A 20608-nucleotide genomic window follows, 5' to 3' on the forward strand; every position below is an offset into this window, starting at 1 on the left:
CACAAAAAACTATTATTAGGATAACAACTATTTCATATACAAAGCCATCATTTCTTACTAACACCTAAAGTATATACGTACATGAAAGTATAGACATTTGTATTAAATATTTAAAAAATAAATAAAATTTCTATGTTTTAAATGTTGTTTCAATATATTGTTATATAAATGTATATGTTATAACTTTGTATTTTAATATAAATAAATGAAAACAAAAATATGCTAAATATGTGTATATGAACAAAATAAATTCAATAAGTGTAGTAACTTTACTATTAAAAATATTTTAGACAGGGTATATCTTTTAGAAGATTTAAAAAGGTACACTCGGAGCATTTTTATGAAGTTCTGTTATGAATATTTCTTTCGTTTAAAAGCCATGGAAATAGGGGAATAACTATGTGCATGGACTAAGTTAGTCTGTTTAAAAGCCATGCAATATTGATGGCAACATGATGAAACATGGGAAGAACTATATGTATCTACTAGTGCTGTTCACATTATTCGAAGTTTTTAAAAAACCGAAGTTCATCGATTATTCGAATATTCGCATTTCAACGAAGTCTTCGCGAAGTTGAAAAAAACTTCGAAGTTTTTGTAAATTTTTGTTCTCGAAGTCTTCGAAGTTTAAGTGCAGTGAAAAACTTCGAAGACTTCGTAAGCAAAAGGTGAAGTCAGAGCGCAAAATGCAAACAAACGTTCATCACACAAATTATTTGAGGGATGAAAGCATTTGCTATATTTGTACAGTTTTATGTTTTTTTTTGGTATTTTATGCCAAAAAACTTCGAAGTTTTTTCCAACTTCGAAGACTTCGTTTACTATTCGAATATTCGAATTCTTCGAATACTTCGTAAATTCGAATATGAACAGCACTAGTATCTACTAGGCTATTTTGTTTAAAAGCTATGCATGCAGTATTGATGGCAACATGATGAAACATGGGAATAACTATGTGTATCCATTAGGTTGTTTTGTTTAAAAGCCATGCAGTAATAATGGTAACATGATGAAACATAGGAATAACTATGTATATCCATTAGGTTATTTTATTTAAGAGCCATGCAGTAGTGATAGTAAATGGAAACATAGGAATAATTATATATAACCAATAGGTTACTATTTATTAATTACAGATTATGATGACCTGTATATATTATAAGGTGTATGTTTAAAACGTTTCCAACTCGAAAGGCTAATTATATATTTCATCGTTTTTACTTTGGATCAAATTAAATATTATATTGGAATAACCTATAAATCCATATGCTCTATTAATTGAATGATTCTGTTGCAAAGTAAAATATTATACTTAGAGAACAATTGTACCCAAAACGCACAATATTTTCATTCTCAATATGATGAGAAAATCTGTAAATTTTGTTAGCAGCATTTATTGAACCCGAAATTTTAAAAAATTATATTCAAATCAGAAAAATTTTAATTTTATAGTTTTTATTTATTTGTTACATCAAATAATTTGTTTTACATAATTTAAGTTTTAGAAGAATATTTAATCAAATAAATACTCTATTTAATTATTGTATTAGTTTACATTATTTTTTTTTTTAATTTTTGCTTCTTTTTATAGAAGTTGCACTTACATATGGTAATGATTATATTATATATAATAATATAAAGTGTAAAAAGTATTAAATTTTTGTATAATGTTGCATTTGTTTGCAAAGATTTTATAGTAAATATTCAGAGAACATATAACAGGTAGTTTTTTATAAAAACTGTTATTCGATTTTGGTTGTAATATTAAATTCAATAGAAGTTTACAAAAAATATATTTCACAATATAAATAATTCTATAAATTCTGAAATATATAGGATTAGAATTCCAATGATATAGTGTTCTCATTTTGAATGTTTATATATTTGTATTAGAGTATAATGCTTAAAACTAAAAACAAAATCGTTAGAGATTTTAAAAACACTTAAACCTATATTATTAAATAATTATTAGTTACGCCGAGAACGTTTTCTAGATGAACTCGCATACGCGGAAGAATTCGGCTGGTTAGGATTTTGCCCACTATACAAATTGTCAAGAAAATCGTGCAACGATGTATCGCTGTTATATAAAACATATATATATATATATATTACATACAATTTTAAATTCAATTAAGACGAAAGAAACTATTTTCTTAATAGAAACTATTGTTTTAATAAAGCAGTTTCTTTTTTATACAGCAAAATATGTATTATTTAATTACCTTTGAGGAATATCCCGATTGAATTTACCACTGCCCCCAGCGCTATAGCTGTTATATTTTTGTGAGTTTTGCGGTGACTGCTGTTGACGTTGCTGTTGTGTTTGTTGTTGTTGCTGCTGTTGCTGTGCACCTCGTACTATACGATATTGCACCATATGCGAGTTTGGTTCCAAATGAGAAAGTGCACCTTTTTGACAATTTGCCCATTCAGTAATATCATACACTTTACCCTCCATTAAAGCCAAATATTTCCAACGCAAACCCATAAAACTCGTTTCTGCCCATATATCACCCTTAAAATATTGTAAAAAATTATTAGATAATAATTACTGGACTCTGACAAAATCATAGTATATAAAAAACCAAATTATACACACCTCTCTTGCTGAATGACGAATTTTACAAGAAGCACAATCTCGTGCAGCATAATGTGGCCGATCAATTTGTTTACGTGGATGCCGCAGTCCACAAGTGCTACACCTAAAAAAGTATATATTTTTAATTAAACAATTATACAGTATTTTTATCGATTAATAAAGCCTGCTTACAACATTTTACATATAATTGAGACTAATAATAAATATAGTGTAATATTCATCTAAAATGTATAGTAATGGTATAAGCAAATACGTATTATTATATATATATGAATATAGGTAGCACCATATCAATAATTGTGTATTGTTGCTCATAATGTCAGCCATTTTCTAAGTATGTATTTAATTTAATATTAAAAATTTTCGTTAAATTTTTCTAGTTTGATTTTATATGAAATTTGCCAATATAACACTAAATGTATTTGTTAAAAAATAATAATTAAAAAGCAGCAAGTTATTATATCATTCTGTATAATTAAATATAATTACCTTATTGTATTGGCAGCTTCAGTAATTTTGGTTTGTAATTGCGATAACAGATCATGTAGCTCTGTCCAAGCCTTTTCAGCATGTAGTGCTTCAACTAAACTCTGATCATAGGCCAAACGATTTTCCTACCAAAATAAAACAAATTGTAATGTACCATTTAACTAAACAATAGTATCAAGCATAAAATTCACTTAAATGAAATAAAAATATGTATTACCGGTTCGCCAATCAACTCAAAAGCTCGTTGTAAAACTTTAAATGCTTCTTCTGCTCCAGCTTGTTTATTTTTATCGGGATGTACTAACACTGCTATTTTTTTGTAATGTTTACGTATTTGTTCCGGTGAACTATTTGCTGGCACACCTAAAATACTATAAATAAGATATTAAATCTGAAACTTTTTAAAAAACTATCAGAGACAAGTACCTGTAAGCATCTTTTCCTTTACAATTTAGTAATGAATACATTGCCTCTTCGCCGGTTTGTGGAAGTCGTCCGCTTTTAAAAGATTCCGTTGGAACATCTGGTGGTTTCTTTTTATAAAACTTTCTCCAGAAAGCCCAATTGGAGTTCTTTTCAAAGCGCCCATCAAATTTTCGCCAATAATTTTTAATCCATATACTGGGTTTATCCGAATTTTGTTTTAAATCCTTTCGTAATTGTTTTACAAATATCAAGGAAGAGTCGTAGGCCGTTAACATTCTATCATAAAACATACTAAATCCAAGTACAATAATATCATAAACTAAATAAAATAACCAATTTAGAATTTTTATCATATATTCAAGCCACGTTGTCAACAACTTTTTAGCCAATTCATAGTTACGATTTGGACCGTTATTCAAAGAACCATGTGAAGAAGAATAATTGGCACCACGATTCCGCTTAGAAGAGTATGAATAGGAAGTTGAGTGATTGTAGCGTGCTTTATGATTATTACCGCCTGAAGAATTGTATGTATGGGAATTCGAGTAATAATTTGAAGATTTATTTGTTTTACGGGTAGAATTTTTTGCAGTCGAATTGTGAGATATATTAGAGGAAACTGAGGACGAAGAAGCTGAAGAAGTTGATGCAGTCGATGAAGCAGAGGAAATGGAATTAGTTTTCTTTTTATGTTCAAAATAATCATCATCCTTAGGTGAGACATTATAATAAGAATTAATGTCCTTCTCTGTAATACCAGTTTTCCGATTTTTGCCAAGATCAGTTGCATCGTCCGTATTCATTTGTTTGCTATTAGCACGTTTTTTATTTATATCTGCTGTGGTAGCTACCGGTTTTTGAGTTGGTTTCTGCATATTTTGTTTTTGTTGTACATTAATATCGTTAGTAATTGTTTTGATTCTGCTTTTATTTACTCTCTTTGATATTTTGCTGTTAGAATTTTGCTGTTGTAAATTTTCTTTATTATCATAAACGGCTGGTCTTCTTGTTTTATTTTGCAGTAAAGCATCTTCAATATAACCGTGGCGTTTATGTTGAACGTTATTAGAATCGAGTGAATTTTTATTTTCGGATTTACGGTTATTTGCTACGCCTGAGGATTTACCAGATTTGTGTAAATGTTGGTTGCTGTGATGAAAAATCTTTGATGAATTGCCTTTGCTAAGCACATCAGAATAGGTTAAAGGCATCGGCTTAACTTCAGCCACAATACGTTTTTTAACTTCGGTTTGGTTATTAACAGACGGTATGGGAGGAATATGTAGATTAGCATTAACTATATTTATTCTTTCATTGTAGTTTTGCTTAGATAATGTATGTTTATCTATGAAGGTTTGTGTAGAGGACAATACTGGAGTTGGTTGTATCTGCTCTGGATTCTGGTGTAATAATGAAATTGGCATTGTGGCAGCATTACAGTCGTCAATGACACCAAATACTTGTGTGTTAGCATGTGGACTATTACCATGACAGATGTTTGCATCTAACATAACATTTGATTGTTGCAAGGAATCATTATTATTTAGTGGTGACTGTGTCGAAAGCTGTGATAAAGGTGTACCAAATTGACTGTAAGTGCCTCCAGTTAAATTGGGTGACCAGTTATTAACAAGTTTATTGATAATCATATTTGTCGTACAATTTGTGTTTGCGGTTTGTTCATCATGAATGCTGGTATTATTCATCATAAGAAGTGAAGGTGGTGACTGCTGCATTTGCTGAGGATAAGATTGAGGATGTATATTCACTTCTGCATTAAGATTTATGGATTGATTATCATGTACAGGCATAACAGTGTTACTTGAAAACAGCTCATAGCTGTTAAAAACCTGTGTGGTGGAAGCTGGTGGTGACTGAGGTGATTGTAAATGATATGCCTGTGCTTGGTGCACCGCATGCTGATAGACATTACCATCATTCACTAAACCACCATTTACTCCATTATCTGTGCAATGATAAACTTTTAAAAAATTTCCATGTCCTACAGGTAGCACTGAGTATGTTTCGGGTGTTGCAGCTGGTGATGCATACGCGTTCTGTGTGTGCATGTTAAACATGTAATCATTGTATAGTTGTGGCTGTGGTTGTTGTGGTGGCAATGTTGGCTGTATATATTGTGGTCCTACTAATTGATTTTGCCACATAAGTGTCGGTGGCATGGAAATATTGCCATTGTTGTTTGCAACTGGCTGCGATAAAACTTGTAGGAACTCAGCTGGGTTAGAAGAAAAAGTACTAAAACTATCATCTCGTTGATTGTTGCCATCATTAGAAGACATAGCAAGCTAAACGTAAAGTAAGCAAGTTTTTTTTCACGGGTCAAGTTTTTATCATTTAGCACGAGATCACTTCAATAGTTTTGAAAATATTATTAAAGTATTATTTTATTGTGATTAACTTTATCATATGATAATAACAACTTAAACATAAATTATATTCGAAGTTATAATTACTTTTATTTTGATTGTATTTTCATACAATTTATACATTAATGAAAATTTTTCCTTATTCTAAAAACGCCACTACGGCAAAGTATGCAGAATGTCAAAATCACTTATACGGAATGACATAATTTTTCCAGAGTTGTAATAAAGTGTAGCGTACTTCTAATAACATTTATTTATTTATTTCTTCATTCATGTATTTATAATAAGAAAAGAAATAATTATAATGTTCGTTAATAATTAGAGTGAGAAAAATTTATAAAAACAATATGTTTCTTTGTTTAGTATTCAGAATTGCACACTTGACATTTTTGTTGTGATATGTATATCTGTCAGTTTTTTTTAACGGATAACGAGTTACTAAACTAAAAATTTATATTATTAGCAAAAATATTTTTAATTGATATAGATTAAATTTTAAATTTCTAAATTTCTATTATTCTTAATAGGTTAGGTTATATTGGCGATCCCAAAGGATCCACTTAGGCCTATAGGCCCATTGTGCAACCGCATTATTAAAAACCGAAGAGTTTTTAACCACTTAGAAGCTTAGGCAAAGCTTATAATGCTATTTAGAGGGAGGTCTTGCAGTTCGCCAAGATCTTCAAAAAATAAAGCCGCACATGTACAGGACGACACCTGTGGCTTGTTTATGTAACTTTCTCACTTCGTTTTCTCGAACGATTTTTCTCACTTTGGACAGAGAAAACTAAGTGAGAAAGTTACATAAACGAGCCGGTGTAAGTAAATCTACTAAAAGGCTGATAACTCGATTAAGCTACTCAATGAGAGAGTTTGATTTACTTTTATTGGAGCGTAGCCAAATTGCATACAAATGCCTGCATATCGTTGATTTTTTCAGTATTTCTAAGAAATTGAAACATGTGAATGGTATTATGTATATGACTGCTTTGATTTCACTACATAAGCGTATTAAAAAGCGACTAAATTGTAACATTTCTGATTTATTCCATTGTGGCAGCACCAAAAAATATAAATAAAAGAACTGTCAACAAGGCACAAAGGAGACAACAATAGCCGCAGTTCCCGCCAGTAGTAGTTTGGAAAAAGAAAAAGCAGCACGTGAATAAGACGTAAAAACATAAATCTTAACTTTAAGAATATTTTATAATAACTAAGTATAAGAAATAAATAAACTTATCCATTACCAATACGGAGTGTTAAATTCGAAATAAACCCTAACATAAAAAACCACTACATTGGTGACCAAGCCGACGTCGAATATATAAAAAAAAAATGGCTACTCAAGAGCAAAAGATAACCGAAGACACTAACCCAATCAATGAAAACGCAACAATCACTGCAATAAAGCTGCCGATGCCAACATTAATAAAAAACAACATTGACCTTTGGTTTATTCAGTTGGACTACTGGTTCCAAGTCAACAACATAAAGGGCGATACTCAAAAGTTTGGCACAGTTATCGCAGCATTGGATGGATCGCTGTTAGAACAAATTTATAACACAATACAGAATCCACCAGCAACTCAGAAGTACGAAGCTATCAAGCAAGCAATAATAAAAAACTTTGCGGATAGTGAACAAAAACGCATACAAAAAATAGTTAGTGGTTTACAGCTTGGGGATAAAAAGCCATCCCATCTTTTAAGCGAATTGCAACGTATTAGTGGAAGCAAACAAGACGAACAATTACTGAAAGGGTTATGGTTACAACGTCTTCCTGTAGAAGTACAGACATGTCTAGCCACAATTCAAGTGGAACTACCTAAGATGGCGGAATTGGCAGACAACATAACCGAAACAATCCGTATAAACTCAACAATGCAAGGAACTTACGTCAATGCAGCTAACGTCCCTGCAGCAGCTCATATTTAACGTGATGCACAAATCGAACAACTTCAACGAGAAGTGACCAGACTGACGAAAATGGTCTCGAAATTATCAACCGAACACCGCTCAAGAACAAATCAACGTTCACGTTCAACATCCAGAAACCGGCAATGTCATGATGATAGTGAAGAAAAGACCAGTAGAAATTGTTGGTATCATAGAACATATGGGTCAAATGCAAAAAATTGCAAGCAGCCATGCACATATGGCACAAAAAGCTAAAACCGACTTCGTCTACGGCGGCAGAGGAAGTTGTAAACGAAACATCTACAAGACTGTTCGTCTATGACAATAAGACAAAAAAATCATTCCTAATAGACACGGGTGCAGATGTTTCACTTATTGCCGCCAAACAAAAAAATTCAAATACAAACAATAAGAACGAAAGAATACTCTACGCAGCAAATGGTTCTATGATCAAAACATTTGGAGAAATAGAGATAACTCTAGCTCTTGGCTTACGAAGAAATTTCACATGGCCATTTATTATCGCAGATGTAAACACTTCAATCATCGGTGCAGATTTTTTAAATCATTTCGGATTAATAGTAGACATAAAAATGAAACGATTGATCGACACATCAACAAAGATTTTCTCAGCCGCAAGCGAACGTAAGGTAAATGCGCAAAAAATATCAACTGTGAACACATCTTGCAAAATTGCAGATCTACTAAAAGAATACATCGACATCACTAAACCAACACCTACAAATCGCCAGGTGACCAAAGTCACTCACCACATATTAACAAAAGGTCCACCAATATGTGAGAGACCACGTAGGTTACCTCCAGACAAGCTAGCAGCAGCAAAAGAAGAATTCCAAAACTTAGTCACAGCCGGAATATGCCGTCCATCAAGCAGCAATTGGGCTAGCCCCTTACATATGGTAAAAAAACCAGACGGTAGTTGGAGACCTTGCGGAGATTACCGTCGCTTAAATGCAATCACTATCCCAGATCGTTACCCAGTTCCTCACATACATGATTTTGCACACATGTTATATAACCAAAAAGTTTTTTCAACCATCGACCTGATTAAGGCATATCACCAGATACCAGTTGAACCGGGGGATATTCCAAAAACGGCGATCATAACTCCATTTGGATTATTTGAATTTACTAACATGACATTCGGACTTTGCAATGCAGGTCAAACATTTCAACGCTTCATTCACGAAGTATTACGAGATCTCGAATTTGCCTTTGCCTATATTGACGACGTCATTATTGCATCAGCAAACGAGGAAGAGCACAGGCAACACTTGCAACAAGTATTCGAACGATTCAGAAAACATGGTTTAATAATAAACGTATCAAAATGCGTTTTTGCTCAAAACACAGTAAAATTTCTTGGTTATCTCATCAGTGAAAAGGGCATTCAACCTCTACCAGATCGAGTGAAGAGCATCAGCGAGTACCCGCTTCCAACAAAAACAAAAGAATTAAGAAGATTTCTAGCATTACTTAACTTTTATCGCAGGTTCGTACCAAACGCTGTAGATTCTCAAACTGCACTTCAACAAATGATAAAAGGAAACAAGAAGAACGACAACACACCGTTATGCTGGACTGAAGTGAACAAAACAATCTTCCAAAAATGTAAAGATGAACTAACAAACTCGACACTACTTGTTCATCCGTCAAAAACTGCTACGCTTGCATTACAAGTAGACGCCTCGGATAAAGCTCTCGGCGCAGTTCTTCATCAAGTGACAGACAGCACGTTCCAACCACTCGGTTTTTTCTCTAAACGATTAACAGATACACAAAAACGATACAGCACATACGATCGTGAGTTGTTAGCCGCATATCAGGGCATAAAACATTTTCGACATATGTTAGAAGGTCGTGAATTCGTATTAATAACTGACCACAAGCCACTCACGTTCGCATTCCAGCAAAAGTCCGACAAGGCTTCACCACGTCAAGTCCGACAGCTTGATTATATAGGTCAATTTACAACGAATATCGTTCATGTCAGCGGAAAAGACAACATCCCAGCAGATTTTCTCTCGCGGATAGATAGTATTAGCATCCCAAAAATCGACTACGATTGTATAATTGGATTACAACGATGTTGTCCACAACTACAAGATATCAAAAACAACAATTCCATCGAAATCAAACTTTTATCTTTACCAACAATATCAGATAAAATTTATTGCGAAGTTTCAACTGGGCGAATTCGTCCTTACATTCCGGAGAAATACCGGCTACATATCTTTAAAGCTACGCATGGGTTGTCTCATCCCAGCATTCGGGGCACAACAAAAATGATAGCTGAAAAATTTTTCTGGCCTTCTATAAATGCTGATATCAGAAACTGGACCCGACAATGTATCCCATGCCAACGTTCTAAAGTGCAACGTCACAACCGTTCACCTATTTGTCAATATGAACTCGGTGAACACAGATTCGAACATATAAACATAGATATCGTCGGCCCGCTACCACCATCAAACAACTGCACATATATATTAACCATCATCGACCGTTTCAGCCGATGGCCAGAAGCAATTCCGATCCCAGATCAAACAGCGGAAACCATCGCAAACGCACTGATTACTCAATGGATCGCACGTTTTGGCGTACCCTTACGTATCACAACAGACCAAGGAAGACAATTTGAATCTTCATTGTTCAACCAACTAGCTGAAGTTATCGGTTGCAAACACTTACGAACTACGAGTTACCATCCTCAAAGTAACGGAATGGTGGAACGATTTCACCGCACATTAAAAGCAGCCTTAATGTGCCACCAAACAACTTCTTGGACAGAAGTTTTACCAATAGTATTGTTAGGTCTACGCACGACTTTTAAACCAGACATTGGAGCTTCTGCTGCTGAAATGCTATATGGCCAAACTCTACGTTTACCGGGCGAAATAGTAAGCAACCCTAGCCACAGAAATATAAATCAACACGATTTCATAACCAAGCTAAGAGAACAAATGCAGAGCGTCAAGGCAACGTTGGTATCGCATCATATAGATCGAGGCTACCACATCCAACCGGCTCTAAGCTCAGCCACGCATGTATTTATACGAAATGACAAGGTAAAACCACCATTGACGCAACCTTACGATGGTCCTTACCAAATACTAGAGCGAAATGACAAGACGTTTAGAATACTGATCGAAAACAAAGAACAAACAGTTAGCATAGATCGTCTTAAAGCTGCTTTCATATGTCCCGATACAGACATTGACATCCACAACAAATCAATGGTATACCACACTCCAAACAACGTTAATGGCGACCAGTCTGTGCGACCAAATACAACAGCTAACCTGACAAAACCAGGACGCAACGTTCGCTTTCCAACCAAATTCAGTGACTCCATCACTTAGGGGGGAGTACTGTGGCAGCACCAAAAAATATAAATAAAAGAACTGTCAACAAGGCACAAAGGAGACAACAATAGCCGCAGTTCCCGCCAGTAGTAGTTTGAAAAAAGACAAAGCAGCACGTGAATAAAACGAAAAAACACAAATTTTAACTTCAAGAATATTTTATAATAAATAATTATAAGAAATAAATAAACTTATCCATTACCAATACGGAGTGTTAAATTCGAAATAAACCCCAACATAAAAAACCACTACAAATGTAAAGGTTGGAGATAAAGAATGCAGATTAACTTAATCTCGTTCTCTTAATTTCACAATGTAAACGTAGTATTATTCCGAAAATATTAAAATCCTTCGTCTAAGGTTAAGTTAAGTTATAATGGCTATTCCAGAAATTTATGATATATTTAGTCAGAATAGCGCATTATTGATATCTAGAATATTTATGTGTTTGTCATCGGTTAACAAATTATTTCAACTTTCACCATAACCATGTAAATATGGTTATGTCACCGCATTTCAAATTATTCAGAATATTTTTTATAAGTACTCTGTATTGATACCTCAATCCAATTGCAGTTAATTATAAATGGTAATGAGTTAAAGACCTCCGATTAGAGATTAAAGATTCTCCGATTGTATTTCATACATTAAAGATATATATATATTTTTTTATTTATAAAATATTACATATCTAAAATATTTATTATAGAATACGACTACACATTTATAAAGTAATAACTTCACAAATATTAAATTACGTTTACGCACAAATATCTTAATCCATTTATAATTATTTCGGTAGATAACGAAAATAAAGTTTCTAGAGAAATACCTACTATCTTATATAAACCGGAATGGTAATGTATAGGAAAATATTTGTTTACTTACTTACTTACACCGTCTTAATATAAGGAATCAATGTCTTATCAATAAGGCTATAATTGCTACCGAAATATTTACAGAAATGATAAAATATTAGTTAATTTGTGTACATTATTTTAGATAGGAGAAAAGTCTGACAAAAGGTAAATCACAATTATTTAATAATAAAATTAGTTTATTTTATCTTATCGATAACAGAAACAACAATTGCGTATACATCACTACAATATCAGTTGTTGAATTCTATATTTAAATTACGAGCAATAAAAATTCAATCAGAAACGTGTAAAATTATATGTAAATAAACGAGGTTAGAATACCAAGTTTTGTAATAATCATTTTACTTTACATACGAGTTGTAGCATTTCAGTCTGCAATACTAAAATAAATATAATAACACAAAAAAAAACAGATATGTAATGGTATGATAGGATGATAGTCATAGCTTAATTGTAGGTTTTTGTAATTGTAATATATAAGTAGAAATATATAAATTAAATTTGTATAACACTCTGACGATTTAATTATCATATATCCTCAAACATTTAATGTGTACTCCTGTGAATATAGTTCAAAATCCATAAAATATAAAAATATAAAAAATACAAGAACAAGTAATACAATTTTAATATTTAGGAATGCTGATCTTAGGAATTAAGATCAGCAAATAACAAATATTTTAAAGTTGGTGGTAGCTTTACATTCACAAGTGTTAAGTTTGCCCAATCTATGTTTATGGTATCAAAATAGGAGCGAGAAAATCAAACAACAGCAACTCCGTCAGATATGTTGATTAACCATGCGAATGGACTATCCGAAACGATTATATCAAGCATATATACAACATTCAAAATGTCACTTAACGAACTATCCCCTACGAATACTGAGTCTCACATATATCACAGTTGAAAATAGTATGCTATAGTAGTAGAACCCAATAAAACCAACAAAGCATTCTAAAGTTTTATGCAAATATTGGTCGTCATATTTCATTGATACAAAAAAAAACTATAAAAAAATTTATATAATTCGTCTGCTTTTAAGTTCCATAAACTTATACTGACAAACCAATCGGCCCTTCGGTTGACAAATAAATCTTACCTTCAATTATAAAAGTCGTTGCAAAAGACGTGCTGTAAGCGTGATTTGACTTTGGTTTATTTAAACGTATATATTTTAGGAAAATTCAACAGAGCAGTAGTTATATAAACTTAATTGAAAAGAGTAATTCATATGCAGTGTTGACAATTTAATATATTTTATATTAGCTCTGTTTATTTTGTCTATCTGTAGGAAATATGATAACAAGCCTCATGGATATTCTTTAGTTATCATTCAATCATTGCTTTTGGCAGCGAAATTACATATACAAATGATTCCAATTCATATAATGAATAAATATTTATAATATAATATTATGTATAAATGCAATAAGAGCAATAATTCTAAATGCAGGTTACTACCATCGTAGATAGCTATGTTTAAAAATACTCTGGTCATAATTTAATAAGCAAATGATAGTGGCGTGTGACAAATAATTGTCATGCTGGGTAAACAGATAAATCGTATAATAAAGTGTATTTTAAAATTAGTACGATTCAAACGTGATTTATGCGGAATTTATATACATTACAATTATACACATATTTAATATTATAGTTACATATGAAGAATTTTTATGTTACATAATTAAAGTTGTTTTGCACTCAATTTTCTTTTTTGATAAGGATATATAGACCTATTTAGCTACCTAGACTTATATGGAAGTAGTAAAGAAATATTAAATTCACAGTTCGAACGTACCTAATATTAACAATTGTTCAGCAAGTTCTTATTCCTTTCGTTATGTTTGAACACATAACAAAAAAATATCACATAGTTCATTGGTGATTCCGAAACCTGAAAAGCCACCAGAATAGACTTTATCATACAGTCCAATTAGCTTACTTACCACTCTATCTAATGTCTTTGAAAAACATAAAATATTAGTCTATAGCATATATAACATATTAATGAATCATCATCATGTACAGTGAAAATTTTCTTTAGCGGATACTAACAAAACCAGCAGCTCTGCCCGTTTAAAGTAGGGACAAGCACCATTGCAAAGCTAAAAGATTATACTAGTTTAAAAGACCGTTTAACAGATGTTGAAATTATTCTTAAGTAAAATTTATAAATATCTCATATGACTCTCCATTAAAGCTACGCTTTATAGGTTTTTAATCCTATCTGTCGTTTTATAGGGTGCAGAAGAATCACAAAATATTGAAGAATATTTTTCGTAAGATCTTGTGTTCTCTACGAGTTGGTGTCGACAACCACATTTAAATGAACCATGAACCATGAGATGTAGAAGCCTTATCAAGTCCTTAACATCAATTAACATCCAGTGACTTCGTTGGCTTCCTTACATTGTGTAAATGGATGACGATCCTCAAGCAAAAAAGGTGTTTGAAGGGGCAGTTGGAAAAAAAAACGCAGAGGTCAGCTGCGCTTAATGTACAACACTTAAGAAGACTTACACACTTCTCTCCGAGAGAGAAGTGCTGCGAAAGATGAATGGTAAACCCGATAACGAGTTGTTATATTCATATAAGCAAGTAGGCATCACCCACCATTTTACAACAAAATTCCTTCCCAAAAGATGGGATAAAGTCGGGTCTAAGATGGATAAAGGCATTGGAGCCGGAATATTTTCTACGGATCTAGTGATTACTAAATCACACCATCCTCAATATTTCAGGCAGAAATTTTTGCTATCATTAGGACATGTGCACTTGCTTTAAACATGGACTTTCGCGGAAAAGAAGTCTATATTCTAACCGACAGTCAGGCAACTATTAAAACCTTATTCATCCAGATTAGTGCAAGAATGTTTTGATTTATTAACGCACTAAGTGAGAGATCCAAGGTAACTCTAGTTTGGGTTCCTGGTCATTCTAATATTGTAGAAAATGAGCGCGGAAATGAGCTTTCTAGACTAAGTGCCTCTTCCACGGATTCTCCTATTTCAATCCCTGCCCCTGCCAGCTACGGTCGGAAATTGATTTATGACCATTATTTGCGACAAGCAAATAGTGAATGGCCCTTTGCCGACTCAGTAGTCAGGTCAATGCCTACATAGCCTATCTATTTCAAATGTAAAACCACTGATTTAATACACAGAAGCAAATCAGAGGTATCTAGGTTAATATCTGCCTTTACAGGACACTGGATCATAGGACGATGTGGAGCTAGACTTGGCCTACCCTGTGGTATCTCCTGCAAAGCATGTCTACCATCTCTTGAAGAAAGGACACCAGAGCATCTGATGTACCTATAATCAAGCTTTGCCAGAACTAGTCTTAAGTTTATGGGGGCCCCCTACTTCAATACATTCGAAAATATCTTTAGCATTAGCATTGGCCAGATTATTGCTTTTATATATGCATCTGGTTGGTTTTAGATTGACCTTCTCTCTACACCCTCTATTACAAGGATTTGTAGATTCTAAACGGCTTTCTTAGCTAATTGAGGAGGTTTCATTCCTTCCTCCACCACAACTAACTAAACTTGTATATTCACATTATTTAGCATTAATTAAACGATGTGCGGTATATTCACCGTAATTAGTGCTTTAGCATTGCGGTTCGTCTTAAATGTTGATGGTTATAGACATGTTATAATTGCAGTCACAGTCACGTCATTTTTTCGCTCTTTGTGTAAGTCATAATTCTGTACTTATATTTTTCCCAAAGTTATAATATTAATTTTTGTTATTTTCGATTTAGGTACGACAAATACCCACAATCACCCACAATAGCTGTACAATCAATTCGTCACAATATACCTTTGATGTTCACAATGCACCTTTGCACCTTTGCTTCTTAATGTCATGAGTATTTCAGCTATCCACCCCTGAGCACGCCCTTCTTTGCTAGCTTCTTGCAGGTCCCCAATGTCAAAAGCATAATTTTTAACTTTATTTGTAATAAATTTGATTTTCTTAACAAGTTTCATATAAAAAATACATCAAAATCATTTTTATTTAATGTTATTAATATCTATTATACTTTACTTTACTTCCTCCTATTTTCATAGGAGGAAAAAAGATAATTTTAGGTAACAATATGAAAAAATATTGTTTATTTCTAATTATTTCTAATTATATTATATTATTATTATATGTATTTCTAATTATAGAAACTGAAATCCGAATTTTAATACATCCTGTCTTAAACACCTGTTTTATTAAAAACGTTATTTTTTTCTGTTTAAAGGAGAAAAAAAACGATAATTTATTGAAGAAGAGTAAAATTTTTTAAAATTAAAAAACGCCAAAAGCGGCATTTATTTTTTTAATAATGGTGCCACTAACCATTTCGTTATTTAAAACGTTTTGTTTGAAATTCAGATCATTTTTCATAGTTAGTACAGTACGGTACATAGTACAGTACTTTATATGTAACAAAGACCGTATTAATATAAAAACCAAAATTTTTCGAAGACCGTAATGTTACAGTCTTTGATATTTCTTATATCGTGACCTCCTTATAATATTACGGTCTTTGTAAAAGCTATAAACTGCTTTCATGTTTGTAAAGGCAATCACATTAAATAAATACAGTAAGTTTTGAAGGTGTCATATTTTACAAGTTATAAAAATAAATTGTTAAAAAAACTTGCTGTATATACACATGATTTTTTATTATTTTTTATGTAAGTATTTTAGAAATATTTAAAGTAACGACAAAATGCTCATTGATGCATTATAGATCTGTTCCACGAGCTACTCGTAGTAAAACTCAAGTAAAACACAATTAAAGTTCAAACTGAGAGCAATAGTCTGGTGGGAACACCAGTGTCGCGCAAATACACAATACAAAAATTTAAATTCAAATCAAACAACTGGTTCGAGTAAAGCCTGTGTAGCATTTTCAAATTTCAATTTAATCATCGGAACTTCCCAATTGAAATGTATGTTTTCATTTGCGATATTCACGGGTGCAACAGTTATCATTCTTAGAATTTCAGCTTAAGTTATTTGGATGATTTCTACGTTTCACGAATGTGCATTGGCATAAAGCTGTAACCCATACATCCAAATTGGTTTAATGACTTAATGATTTGCCAGCGAAGGCTTAAAGCCTTAAGCATCCTTTTTGTTTCAATATCCTTTTTGTTTCAATATATTTCCGCCAAGTCAAGCGATTGTCAAGGTGAATGTCAATACCAAGGTATGTCGCTCTTTCTATTTGCGGTAATACAATTCCGTTGAGAATGATATTTGGTGAGTTGGATCTGTTAAGAAAAAATATTATATGACGACATTTTTGCTCATTGATTGTAATTCGCCATAGTGACAACCATCTTTCTACGAAACACAAACGATTTTGCAGTTAATGAGGTACAAGAATGAACCAAAAACGCTGCTGTGTGGACCATCTGTACTTATTGGAAAGTCTTTAGTGCGAGTTGTACTTTACTCTGAAAGATCTATCTAGCAAGCATGATTCAAGTACTGTGTGTGGGGGATTTATGGGAGTACGTGCCGTATTTTTCTTACACTGAACTATCAGACCATATTGTCAAAGTATGTGATGTATTTTTCTCTTGATTTGAAGTCTTAGTCGTTATATTCTTGGATACCGTTAAAGAGAGAACGAAACTTGGAAGAAATTTTCGAACTTTTTTCGAATTCTTCTTTCAAAACAAACCATTCTTGTCAGAATTGTGCAACTATACCAATCGGCTTTTTTTTTAAATCTGCTTTAAGTAAATTCGAAATTTCCCCATTAAAGAAATTTTTTCAGCTAATATGGTCGATATTTGTATAAATCAAACAGTTCAATGTTTCATATTAAGATTTATTTATTAATTCAAACATTCAATGTTGTCTTTCAATGACTGTATAAGTTTCTTAATGTTAATACTAAATTATATAAAAATACATTAAGTATAATATTGTAATTGAGTTCAGAGGATATCAAATTTTTAATTTTTACCAGATTATTGCTTAGTATATACTGTTTTTAGAAATAAATGAAACAAATATTATTTATAATTTATTTAGTACTTTTACATAATAAGTAATATTGTGTGACATTAATTTGTTTCAAATAATTCTACATATTACAGTAAATTGAAATTTTTATCATTTAAATGCGTCGTGAAAAATTATTATTACTCTTAGTTTTTCCATCAAAAAATAATTCAATATAACGGGAGCCCATTTGCTCTCTATGTCTCTTCATAGCCAATTGGGCGTCCTCATAAGTATCAAAAAAGGCATCAGCAGTACCACTGTGTAAGCCTTTTTTATTGAAGTTTATGCGTACATTAGCTGGCCGCATTGGATCGAAGAACTGGAAAAATAATAATACATATAGACACTATATTTACTATACAAATCATATAAATTAATTTTAAACTGTTTTAATTATAATTGTTGAACCATTATAGTAACTTAAAGCCATTTTTAGTAACATTTCTTTAAATTAAATTAATATGTACATTGCCAACAAATGCACTGTTAAGTTACGACTTTATGCAATTTGAGATCACATTAACGCAATCTACAAATTTGATCAATTAAAAATCTGCTATTAATAAAAAAACAATAGATGCGATAATTTAAAGGAAAAAAATATTTATGCTTTGAAGCAATTTTGGCAACGAAGGGTAATAATCTTGCTATATAGTTTACAATTATATAAATATTTTATACTACATATTACATATTATTTACTACATATTATATATTACATATTATATATTACATATCATACATATTATGTATATATATACATATTATATATATATATATATATATATACTATCCACTACTTCTATCCAATTATTTTCAAACTGTTACATTACCTTAAAAACATCATTTTCAAAGGATGAGTAAGGTAGACCTCGCATGTGTATAGTAAAATATTCACTTTCAGAACGTCCTCCACCGATTGGTCCAAAGTTATTACCATGATTGTTACCATTAAATCCACTGCTTCCCATATTATTGCCGTTACCAAAATTATTATTTCCGAAATTGTTGCCGTTATTACCGCGCATATTGTTACCACCAAAATCATTGTTATTGCCATTGCCGTTGTTGAAATTTCGATTATTACCAAAATTATTAAAATCTCCAAAATCGTTTCCAAAGTTTCCATTACTATTATTAAAACGATTATTCCCACCGAAACCACTATTGTTGTTATTTCCATTGCCGAAACCTCCTCCGTTATTTCCAAAATTGTTGCCAAAATTTCCACCGTTGCCATTGTTAGACCCAAAACTATTTCCAAAATTTCCAGAATTCATTAGTCCGGGCAAGTTATTGAATCCCAAAGTGTTATTGGCCCCGATGCCAAAACTGCCACCATTGCCACCATTGCCACCCCAATCTTTGAAAAAATATATAAAAATTTTAAATTTAATTTTCAATAATATTAAATATTTTAGTATAACATATATTACCATTGTTACCGCGCATATTGTTGCGTCCATAATCGTTGCCACGGTTTCCCCCACGGTCTCTAATATCATATGGACTGGGTCGTCCATTACCTGATGCTGCACGTTTTAATTCAGCCAAAGAACTGCGAAAAATTTCAATGTACCTAAGGATATGTTTAAAACTATTAAATTAACTTGTACAGTAATGGTTCTGTTCAATGGTTATTCAATTGTAAATTATATAATTGTGTATGTGTGTAAATTGTGTTCTAAATGCGACATCAAGTTTTAATAAGTTTTAGCATTGAACAATGTATGCGTGCGTGGTAAAGAACCCAGCCATAACCCGATAGCCCGTAATTAGAGTAAATTTTTTTATGTAATTTAAAATGGATTAAAATGCATTTTCATGTTAACAGCATTTACCCCATTCTAAATATGCAACGGAAATTTCTTATAACTTTTATGAAAATTCCTTGGATGCTTTATATAAATACTGAAATTAAAAATTATTGCTTCATAATATATTGAGTTAAGAATATTCTTAGTTACCATATTAAATTTTTAAGAAACGACATAAGACAACCCACCTGTGCCCAATTTTTTCCCGATTTCGTCCCAAGGCTTGTTCAGTGTCTTCCTGGCTTTCAAACTGAACAAATGCTTCCCCTGTTGCACGACCCCTTCTGTCCATAACAAAAAGAATCCCCTCCCGATCCGGTTTGATTTCCAACCCTGCCCATGACGACAACCAAAGTGATATAATACAATAAATTGCTAATATGCTATGAAAGCTTCTATTGTAATGCTAAAGATTTTACCATAATAAAGTGTGTACGTTTAACCTATACTTATTTCTTATATCATAAAAATAACAAAATAAACATATAATTTTATGTAAGACTTAATTGTAATTTTGAGAAACAAAAGAACCAGAATTTTTCAAAAACAAAAAATTTATATGGAACAAAAAGCTTTTGCCCATGGTCTGTTATTTGAAGTTACTAATGCAATAATAACAACTTGCCTGACGACGGGTTTAGCAATTTTTTATTGAAATCCAAAAAAAATATATA

The 20608-nt window shown here is 32.1% G+C and overlaps 3 protein-coding genes across 3 annotated transcripts in view; all 3 read right to left on the reverse strand.

The window, feature by feature from the left end:
• Window positions 1–20608, reverse strand: part of LOC119677332 (chloride channel protein 2-like) — a gene marked incomplete in the record, with an annotated part of 57952 nt that overhangs the window by 12319 nt on the left and 25025 nt on the right.
• LOC119677331 (putative uncharacterized protein DDB_G0282129) lies at window positions 1765–6005 on the reverse strand. The gene is made up of 6 exons (XM_038088631.1): window positions 3518–6005; window positions 3309–3462; window positions 3092–3216; window positions 2603–2705; window positions 2226–2518; window positions 1765–2080 (listed from the first exon to the last, which is right to left on the reverse strand). Exons 1-6 carry the CDS (start codon window positions 5815–5817, stop codon window positions 1969–1971), a joined length of 3087 nt encoding a protein of 1028 aa, XP_037944559.1. The 5' UTR covers window positions 5818–6005; the 3' UTR covers window positions 1765–1968.
• Window positions 18216–20399, reverse strand: LOC119677346 (heterogeneous nuclear ribonucleoprotein H3-like). The gene is made up of 4 exons (XM_038088648.1): window positions 20123–20399; window positions 19554–19696; window positions 18951–19480; window positions 18216–18436 (listed from the first exon to the last, which is right to left on the reverse strand). Exons 1-4 carry the CDS (start codon window positions 20224–20226, stop codon window positions 18230–18232), a joined length of 984 nt encoding a protein of 327 aa, XP_037944576.1. The 5' UTR covers window positions 20227–20399; the 3' UTR covers window positions 18216–18229.

Source organism: Teleopsis dalmanni, chromosome 2 (genome assembly GCF_002237135.1).
Source record: "Teleopsis dalmanni isolate 2A chromosome 2, ASM223713v2, whole genome shotgun sequence".
In the NCBI taxonomy this organism is placed as follows: domain Eukaryota; kingdom Metazoa; phylum Arthropoda; class Insecta; order Diptera; family Diopsidae; genus Teleopsis; species Teleopsis dalmanni.

Coding starts and splice junctions, on each gene's coding strand:
- LOC119677331 (XM_038088631.1), bottom strand. CDS start 5,817: ATGTCTTCTAATGATGGCAACAATCAACGAGATGATAGTTTTAGTACT. Junction 3,463..3,517: donor AAAGGAAAAGATGCTTACAG/GTACTTGTCTCT, acceptor TCTTATTTATAG/TATTTTAGGTGTGCCAGCAA. Junction 2,519..2,602: donor TTCGTCATTCAGCAAGAGAG/GTGTGTATAATT, acceptor CAATATTTTAAG/GGTGATATATGGGCAGAAAC.
- LOC119677346 (XM_038088648.1), bottom strand. CDS start 20,226: ATGGACAGAAGGGGTCGTGCAACAGGGGAAGCATTTGTTCAGTTTGAA. Junction 19,697..20,122: donor CGGGAAAAAATTGGGCACAG/GTGGGTTGTCTT, acceptor ACATATCCTTAG/GTACATTGAAATTTTTCGCA. Junction 18,437..18,950: donor TTGAAAATGATGTTTTTAAG/GTAATGTAACAG, acceptor TTATTTTTCCAG/TTCTTCGATCCAATGCGGCC.